Source organism: Octopus bimaculoides, chromosome 2, assembly GCF_001194135.2.
Source record: "Octopus bimaculoides isolate UCB-OBI-ISO-001 chromosome 2, ASM119413v2, whole genome shotgun sequence".
In the NCBI taxonomy this organism is placed as follows: domain Eukaryota; kingdom Metazoa; phylum Mollusca; class Cephalopoda; order Octopoda; family Octopodidae; genus Octopus; species Octopus bimaculoides.
The window spans coordinates 92,220,358-92,230,996 of NC_068982.1; the positions used below are offsets into that span (position 1 = coordinate 92,220,358).

The following is a 10,639-nucleotide window of genomic DNA, read 5'->3' on the forward strand; positions in this document are numbered from 1 at the left end:
TCTTTGAATGTCCGATAGATCTGTTATTTTAATGAATTTTAATTACTTTTTTCTGATGATATCTAAAAAGAAACAGCAATTTTAGCAAAACATATTAAGCAATACTAATAATAAATAAAAAAAATATAAAAATAAACAAGCTTTTGATAGTTTTATAGATATTTCAAAATTATGATGCTAGGTGTTGCCATTATTTTGTCTAACCCCTGTATATGTGCATATGTGTGTGTGTGTATATATACAGACACACACATATATGCACATGTACAGTTATAGAGATCTCAGCCTCTATCAATGTTATCATATCAATGCACATTTTGCTAAAGATAGTCAGGTTTTATGCAGCACTGTGTTGCTAATCACTGCATCCTTTTATCCTCTCCTCCATGAGATACACCATCTTCATTGCATGTTTTCTGTGGTTTCCATTTGGAGCTCACAATACTTTCTTGGTCAGCAATCATCTTCCACATGCATTACATACCATACCAACATGGGCTTTTCTCTGACATTCATGCACACTGATATTACACATTCATCAGAGCATGCTTGCCTCATTTCTTTCTAGCTTTCACTGGATCTCCACAGTCAAAGCCCATGTCTCACTACCATGAAGCATTGTAATTCAAGCACATATACAATCTGCCTTTCACACTGAGGGAAAAGGCTTTGTTGCCAGTGCAGGTAATAGCTCCCTAAATTTTTTTCCTACCAGTTCTTAGCAGCAACTATACTTTCAGAACATCCACCTCACCTAAGTAACAGAAGTTATCCACTATTAGTGAACTAGCTGGGCATTTAAGTGAATCTATTTCTAGCATGCTCTGAGTACTTAGTACACAACCCTTTCACACATATATACTCTTCGCCTTCTTAAAGAAGCATCCCTAGGAAATAAATTATTTTCTTCTCTACCATGTAACATTAATTCAAAGCTGCTTTTCGAGTGGTAAATTACTTTGAGTTAGACTTTCACCAAAAATAGCAAGAAAGAAAATATTGAATCATTTAATGTCACAATTAATGTGTGAGGAGTATAGACATGTACTATACCAAAGATGTTGGGCATAAGCACCTCCCAATTGTGGTAAGCAAAGTTTATGCAAGGTAAGGGTTTATGAAAATAATTTATATGTTAACCAACTTGTATGAACATGATTCAATGGAGGTTAAACTAAACAAGAAGACAGAATAGAAAAATAAAGTAAAAGTATTCAATCACATAAGCTTTAATGCTCCCATCTTGATAAAACTTTTAAAATGTTAAGTATACAGCTTTTTGTTTATCTCTTTTTGATAGCCAGATGGTTATTCATCAAATTCATATGATATTTTTGTATTTTTTAGTTTCAGTCACTGGATACGAGCAATGACCACAATTACTGAAAGAAAATTTTTAAAAAATCTTAGTACACCTCCAGGGGACTTACGCTATGAAATTGAAAGATTATTGACGTTTTTTGAAAATATTCATCCAAAGCTAACATCTGTACAACTCTCTGGAAATGGTTATTATTATGATACTACAGCAGAAAAAATTATGTGCTATTTCTGTAAAACTGTAGTTAAATTTTCAGATTCCAGTTTCAAACATGACCATTCATGTAGATACAAAGTTGACAGTTTTCCAGTCTATTTATATGATGAAACAGATGGTGAAAATGCTGCAGCTTTTAATGTTCAAAACACTGAACGAGAAACTGAGACTGTAGTAACAACTAGTACTGAAAAAGTTATTAATTCAAATAAAAATGAAATGCTTGATATGCAAAAAAGACTGGATACCTTTAAAAATTGGAACAAAAGCGTGCCAGTAACACCCACAGATCTTGCCAAGAATGGATTTTATTACCTAGGTTATGGAGATGCTGTTAAATGTGCATACTGCTCTGTCCAACTGCGCAACTGGAAAGAAAATGATGATGTCCATAAAGAACATACACGTTTTAGTCCGAAATGTCCAAATTTAGAATCTTTTATGAAAATGGATTTGAAATACGAACTGAATCGGATAAAAAGTTTTGTCAAGTGGACGACATCTTACCCATTAAAAGCTAAAGATTTGGCAGCTAATGGTTTCTACCACAAGGGGCCTGCAGATAATGTCTGTTGTATATTTTGCAAATGTGAAATCAATAATTGGAAAGCCAATGATAATATTAAAGAAAAACACAGGTCAGTTTCACCGAACTGTCCTTTCTTGTGTGAGAAATTGGTAGGTAATGTACCTATACAAGCTCGGAGTAACATTCTATTTGACCGCCCGATACATCCGAATCTTGCTTTGTTAAGTGAACGCCTTAAAACATTTTCTTCGTGGCCAAAGGATAAAAAACAAAAACCAGAAGTTTTAGCAGAAGCTGGTTTTTTTCATAATGGTAAGTATACATAAAAAATATCATGTTTGAGTCTATGATCTGTTTCTTTTACTCTATTATTTCCAGTTTCCATGCTAGCATGGTTTCACAATTGAGATTTTTACATGTTTTTTGGAGAAAGCTGGATAAATTTAGGCAAGCAAAGAACATATGCCTCTTTCCTCAAGGACACGATGTAATGACTAGAAAGGTTTGAGATTATAATCAGATTATTTCTTTTGTATTTAGAATGTCTCTGAATATTAAAACTTACCCTCTATTTACAATGATAAAATAAATAGCAAAAATTGATCTGAACAATATGTATAGTGTAATCATATTATCTTCATCTTTTGAGTTTTTATCTATTCTGATGATGTTGTTGTATAGTGCCAAATCAATCCTGCTTGAACAGACCAATAATCACAGGTATTCTTTTCAAACATTTTTATCTCTGATACGATGCTTTACATGTCTTTCCAATTTTGAAAAACAGCAGAGCATAAGTTGAGAGACATTTGATTGCTATCAGGATAGTGGAATTAGATCTGCAACAATTATTTGGGTTGCTGAAGTTGGAGTCATTAAACTGCAACTCTACATCTGAATAAATGTAAAATGTAATATAATGGACTAGTATTTCCAATTTTATACTCAGACATTAATTTAAAAACAGATATAAGGGCTTCTATGCAGGAAGAGCTGGTGGAAACAATTCTATTTTTAAGAACAAGGTGTTAGTAAATTTTGAATTTGGATTTTTGATTTTACCATTATTCTACAATGTTTCTTTAATACATTTTGTGTGGATAAACTTTTCAGTACTTCACAAAATAATTTTATTTAATGTAATCTTTCTTGTTACACTCACTTTGATTATATATTAAAAAATAATGCTTTAATCTTGATAAGGAAGTGTTATGTATGTAATTGAGCTTTTCTCATTTAAAATGATCGTTTGTTCAGTTGCTTTGGGTGTTAAGTCTTTTAGTTTCAACTTATGTGCGCTTTAAGTTTTTGTATGGAAAAACAAAGAGGTTCCTGATTTTCTTTTGTAGTATTTTTATAGTTTATTACTTTAATATTCTTTTAATTCATAGCTTCTGGTAAAAAAAAAAACAGTTTCTTTTTATAAACTCTTTGGAAACAAAGGACACTGTTTGCATGATAGTACATTCATTCACAACTGTCACACGATCTCAAGGCAAGGAAACAGTAATGCACTTACATATACAAATATACATACACACACATAACAGGCTTCTTTCAGTGTTTGTCTACCAAATCCACTTATAAGACCAGGACTGCAGTAGAAGACACTTGTCGAAGGTGCCACATAGTGAGACTGAACTTAGAACCATGTGGTTGAGAAGCAAAAATCTTACCACATATTTCATATTTCAAATGATTACATAGTTGCTCCCATGTTGGCTCATATTTTTCTTTTTTTAACTTGGTATTTATAAAACTGGAAACCTCTCCTTAAACCAAAAATGCTTTGATAAAGAGAGGTTGCTGTTATTTGACATTGAATAAGCTCAGTCGGTTCATTATCTGCAAAGTAAAAATGTGAAATGTAATTGAATTGCCACCTAAGTTTGGACATCATTTAATGTCTATGTTCCATGGATTAGATGATTTGACAGAATCTGATAACTCTAAGGACTGTATCATGCTCTAGAGTCTGCCTTGGTATATTTGTATGGTTTGATGCCCTTATGCTAACTGCTTTACAGTGTGTATTGGGTCCTTTTTTTGTACCACCATCACCAGTGTTTAACCACTTAACCTTTTTGTTTAACCCTTTGTCAGATGTATTTCTTATTTATTCACACTGTTGTGAATTAATCATACATTATCTTGCAGAGAATAAAAAGTTTAGAATGGTACAACAATGCACTATAAAACAAAAAATGGACTATATACCTGTTGTAATTTGGTTATCTATAGTCCGATAACGGACTATATATATATATATCAGATTATAGATAAGCAAATTACAACAGGTATATAGTTCATTTTTTGTTTCATAATGCATTGTTGTACCATTCTAAACTTTTTATTCTTTACATAGAATACGCAATGCTTCAAGCGAACTACAATACTCTCCTATTATCTTGCAGCTTCAAGAGGTCAATAGTGTGTTTTTATATATTTTTTGAATGACATTGTAGGGGAGGTGTGAGAGATTCGGTCTGGTCAGTTAGAACATAAAACAAGTAGAATATCTGGATTAAAGTACAATATGGCTGGATTAAATGCTAAAGGGTTAAAAATTGATAGTAAAATTGTATCTACTGGCTCAATTGATGCCAGTTTCTACCTAAGTCCACCCCTACTTAAAACATAGTTGCATTTTGTAGTTGAATTGTTGGTTTTTGGCAAAAGTCAGTCAGTCATAAATCTGCTTCAAAGTGTTTCTCTCAGGCTGACATTAATAAATGAGTGTTGAATTTTTTTTTTTTTTATTAACCCTTTTGTTATCACATTTCTGTTAAAATACACAGCCTTTATTTCATTTAATTTTGAAAATAATGAAAAATTTTCTAAAATAACTCTGTCATTACTAATCTGGTGTTTAGAACATAAATTAGAGTGAAATTTTGATAAAAGGTTCAAATTTTAATCACTTCAAAACAAGAAGTTTGTATCATAGATTCAGAGGCACTTTCAGACAGGTTGATATGAAAATAGTTAAATGAATATATAAATATTCAATAATCTATTATAGTTGAAATTTTAATCATCATAAATTTTAGTGAAAGTAAAAGAAACACATCTATTTGTCATGTAAATAGTCTTTGAAGCAGTTATTGTTCACAACTTTTCATGAGATTATATCTTCTTAAAGGAGATAATGAAGAAGTTTAGATTTGTTCATTCAAACCCAACATGCAAAATTATAACAATTGTTAATACGAATCTAAGTGCATACTAACTTCACTTCATTCTCTTTATTAATATCATCTTCAAGAAAGATGATGGATTGGTGGACTCCATCGTTAATGTGTCAAACTAAATACCATATCTTTTTTTTTGCTCTTTTTAGTTCTGAGTTCAAATCCTGCTGAGGTCAACCTTACCTTTCAGTCATGTGGAGCCAATAAAGTGGTGTTAAGTACTGGGGTTGATGATATCACCTAAACCTATCCCCTCAAAAATTGCTGGCCTTGTGCCTAAATTAGAAACAGTTCAAGAACAGTAGATGGTAGATTCAGCATAATACTACCCATCATATCTTGCAGCATTTAGATACACCTCCTTAGATTCTGAGTTCTAGTCCCACTAGAGTTGACTTAATAACTAATAAAAGCTTTCAATTTAATTTGTCTTAGTTATTCACTTTCATTTTCTATTGGTCTACAGGAAAGTCTGATACAGTAATTTGTTTTAGCTGTGATGGCGGTTTATGTAATTGGGATGATGATGATCAACCATGGCATGAACATGCTCGATGGTTTCCAAGATGTACTTTTGTACAACAGATGAAAGATTCTAAGTACATTGCATCTGCAAGTATGAAAAACAAAGCATCTTCATATAACCAGGTAAAAAAAATAACATCACTATTCATTTTTCTGATATATAACTTTTATTGAAGTGGAGGCGCAATGGCCCAGTGGTTAGGGCAGCGGACTCACGGTCATAGGATCGCGGTTTCGATTCCCAGACTGGGCATTGTGAGTGTTTATTGAGCGAAAACACCTAAAGCTCCACAAGGCTCCGGCAGGGGATGGTGGCGAACCCTGCTGTACTCTTCCACCACAACTTTCTCTCACTCTTACTTCCTGTTTCTTTGTGCCTGTAATTCAAAGGGTCAGCCTTGTCAAGCTGAATATCCCCAAGAACTACATTAAGGGTACACGTGTCTGTGGAGTGCTCAGCCACTTGCACGTTAATTTCACGAGCAGGCTGTTCCGTTGATCGGATCAACTGGAACCCTCGACGTCGTAAGCGACGGAGTGCCAACAAAAAAAAAACTTTTATTGATAGCTAGACTATTTCTACTGTTTAAAGTATATTGCTACACTTGTTCATTCACACATGTATTTCAAGAGTTAAAGGAACATTTTGTACATTACACTAGCATTAGGGGACTAAATCAGAAGAAAATCTGTGAAGCACCTATATTCTAAATGTCTAAAATATGTTAATAAGTTTATAATTTTTCAGATATTATTAACTTCCTCTTTAGTGATAAAATCATTTTTAATATTTACACTTATACCACATTTCAGTCACTTTGTAAGTGATCAAATAGAGATTTCTACTCTAACTATTGGTATTGTTGTGTAGAACTGAACACTTTGCATGAGATGTTCCTTATCATATTTGATGAAATGTTCAGGGTAAACCAACAGATTTACCACACTAGATATGCTGAACTTCTGTCTGTTCTTCAACCATACTGTGCATCTTATCATGTGTCATTCAGCTATTTGTAATGCTGAGGCAATTTGGAAATCTAATACCTACCTTATCCAACCTGCTCCTATGAGTGATGCAAAGTGTAGCTATCAATATAATGCATATTTTACTGCTTGTGTAATTACTGCAATTATGTAGGTGTGACAGTATTATCTTGGTTCAATGTTTGATTATTAAGATTGGACACTAAACTCTGCTTGCGAAGACCTGTTGGGGCAAGCGAAAGCGAAATTGTGATGGCACCACCGTTCGAGCGTGATCGTTACCAGCGTCGCCTTCCTGGCACTTATGCCACAGCTTCGCGTTCCTGGCACGTGAAAAGTCATTCGAGCGAGATCGTTGCCAGTGCCACTGGACTGGCTCCTGTGCAGGTGGAACGTAAAATACACCATTTTGAGCATGGCCGTTGCCAGTACCGCCTGACTGGCCTTCATGCTGGTGGCGCATAAAAGCACCCACTACACTCTCAGAGTGGTTGGCGTTAGGAAGGGCATCCAGCTGTAGAAACTCTGCCAAATCAGATTGGAGCCTGGTGTAGCCATCTGGTTCACCAGTCCTCAGTCAAATCGTCCAACCCATGCTAGCATGGAAAGCGGACGTTAAACGATGATGATGATTTGTAGGCTAGTTTTAGAAATGTTTTTTTTTAAATTTTCTGTTGAAAAGATGTGTGCTGAATCACTGATCATGTAAAATATGCTATGTTCCAAAGTTTGTTAGAGGACCTGGGTAATTTTTACAGAGAGTAGATTGAACCCCAAGTGGGGTGGATTTCGTGCACTCTTTGTAAACTACATTGATGATTTCCTTGTTTTGGTTTGATACCATGCCAGTTTGAAGTTTAAATACTGAATTATTGAACTACAATTACCTGAATTCAAATGTTACTGCAGCCATTACTATGTTGTGTATTGAGGCAAGATATATTGTCTCCTTGGGCAGGATATATTATCATCATCATACATCCATTTTTCATACTGACATGGGTTGGACAGTTTGACCAGAGCTGGCATGCTGGAGAGCTGCACCAGACTCCAGTCTGATTTAGCATGGTTTCTATGCCTGGAATCCCTTCCTCACACCAACCACCTTACAGAGTATGCTGGGTGCTTTTACTTGGCACTAGCACAGGTACTTTTTACATGGCACCAGCACAGGACTCCTTCAGGCCAATTCACTTCACCACTTCTGCTGTGGAGTACAGATTTTCTTGAGTACAGCAAGGTGTTGGGTATCTTGGTCCTTTGTCATCTTGTCTGAAAGGTTCAGCATCCTGAGGTCATCCGTCAGTACTTCAGATATATGCAGCAACCAGTGTTTGTTTCTCTTGTTAATCATATGATTAGACACCTCTTTCATCAGATCATTTTACAATAATATCAGCTAAAGACCTAATGTATTATGCTTATGCCTCACTGAGAAGCATAATTTACACTGATATTTGATGATAAATGGTTTCACAGTCTGGACATATCATGCTCTTTCCACTATACAGTCTACTTCTATACACCCCCAGATTCTGGTTCTCTGCACTATTTGTTGATAGTGTACATCCCAGCAGTTTCTGGGTCTAGCAAGGCTATTTCTGTATTTATTTTTAAAATTTTTCTGACTGAGTGAGAGATATAGTGTTTTTAGGATGCTGTTGTGTGTTTAGCTGTCTGGAAATGATTTTTACCCCTCTTGTAACAGGGACTGTAAGAATTGAAGTTTGCTGCACTTACAAACTATGGCTATTTTATGTTCATATGGTCTTTCATTTTTAGTACTTTTATGTTGTTGTGCAGATAATCTGTATAACCTATGATGATGCATAGTGTGTTGTTTTGTGATTTGGTAATCTATTGTGGTTTGTTTGGAAGAGATCAGGGATTCAAACAGAACTGGCATAGTCTATTCTGGATCTAATGTATCCTTTGTACATCATTGTTGTTGTTTGTTTCTGCTGACCAAATGTGCATATCAATCTAAATGGTAGCTTTCTATCGTTGGTGAGTGGAGAGTCTTTCTCTCACCTATCAATTTATAATATTGAGAATGCATCTGATTGTGCCACTAGCATTAGAGAGGTTGTCCATCACCCTGTATCAGCTTTTATTCAAGCAACTGCTTTCACAGATGAGCTATCTTTGCTGGACCTTGCAAAGTCTGTGTTTTCTCAGTTTCTTGATTATTTTTTTCTAGAGACTGGATGCCTTTCTTGTTGACAACTTGTTTACAGCACAAATGAAGTACATTTTTAGTGTGCTATCACTGGTACAAGAGAGGTTGTTTGCAATGCGAGGTGAGGGGAGCCCTCAATGACAACTTTAGGTAGCTGAACATAAAATTGTTCTCATTAAGTATTTTTTGTGTAAGGAGTAGCTTACAGTGGTATTTGGATGCAGCTTGAAGTGAGATGGGAATATACTGCACTGCAGTAATGACAGCTAGACCCTTTCAAGGGAATTTTTCTTGGTGGACTCGAGGCAGCTGGGCCCAGATTGGTAGAAGGTGGGCATCAGATTCTGTAAAACTTAATATGTTACCTGTAACACTTTAAAAATACATATATAATGTAATTAAAACTTTAAAATTAGTTATGTGTTATTTTGTTCAGTTCAACAATATTTTCTCAATGACAGGTAGTTTATAGAAATCTCAGCAACTGTAACTTAGAAAGATTTGATCAATAAAAAATTATTACAAGATAAATAACTTGGTGAAATAATTTTCAAATGCTAAATTATTGCAAGAACTTCAGCTTCATAGTGTTTAATATTTGTGCTTTGAAACAGACCATCATTTCTTCTACTTTGGCAGTTGTTATATGGTACAGCAGGGATAAAATACATGATAACAGAGAAACATGTATGTCTGTATCTGTGTATACCATTATAATATTACTGAAATTATAACTTTTTTTGTTTTTGTTTTAAAGGTGTTAGATAATGCTAGTTCAGTTCTAGATGGCTCTGCAGAACCTACTGAAGGATCAAGTACTATTGAAGATGTTACAACTTTCCCAAATACTCCAACTTCAGGTAAGAAAAGATACATGTCTGAATTTGTAAATGTCTTATTTATTTATGACTAAAAGCATGTTGTTCCCTTATTGTCATTGACACTTATAGAATATTTCTTACCTAACTAAATAAGGAGTCTCGTGAAATTTATAGCAACAGATAAGCCTTGAATTTTGCTGATAGCTCATATTGCCATGTGTTATGAAGCTGAGTTTTAATAGTAGAAGGTAATCAGCAATAACTCTAATGATATGCATGGCTCTCTCACCCACACACATACACACACACACACACACGCTCTGATCATTCTTTCTACAGAAATGGGAAAATAAAGTCCCTTCTGCTAGAACCCATCAAAATCTCTTTCAATCAGAAATCCAACATCTTATCCTTTCTGCCATTTTGCTCAGTTTTTATGAAAAAATCTACCTTGCTACAGTAACTATGCAAAGAAGACACAGTGGCACAAACGGCAAAAGTAGATGGAAGTGATGAGCAGCACAGCACAGCATGGGACTAAGGATATTTACAACTACTTCAGTTTGTTAATAAAATCACACAATAACAAACTTTTCCAACTCAAGAAAGAAGTTGAATTTGTTATAGTGATGCCATCTGATAACTAAATGAACAACTCAAGGCAAAGGTTAAAAATGAGATCATCTAACAAGTCAATCACTATATTTACGTAGATCAATATATCTATGTAGACCAGTGTTTCCCAAATTTTTCACACCAAATTGCAATATCGCCCACCTATCAGCCAAAAAATGCTCCATCGCCCACCTGTGTAAAAAAAACTCTGACACAACCCCCACAACACAAAACCTCCTAGAACCCCCCCCCCCC

General features: G+C 34.7%; 1 protein-coding gene across 5 annotated transcripts in view; it reads left to right on the top strand.

Annotated features, from left to right (window-relative positions):
- LOC106872167 (putative inhibitor of apoptosis) overlaps positions 1-10,639 on the top strand; it is a 39,924-nt gene that overhangs the window by 15,712 nt on the left and 13,573 nt on the right. For 4 of the 5 annotated variants that reach the window (XR_008267182.1, XM_014919069.2, XM_052978447.1 and 1 more), the window contains 3 exons: positions 1,348-2,378; positions 5,724-5,905; positions 9,706-9,808. Coding sequence is in view for 4 of the 5 variants with exons in the window: in XM_052978447.1 (XP_052834407.1) it covers positions 1,348-2,378; positions 5,724-5,905; positions 9,706-9,808 (1,316 nt within the window). In the remaining variant the exon portion in view is untranslated. Of the gene's footprint in view, positions 1-568; positions 685-1,347; positions 2,379-5,723; positions 5,906-9,705; positions 9,809-10,639 lie in introns of all 5 variants that reach the window. The other variant, XM_014919062.2, reaches the window with a different exon arrangement.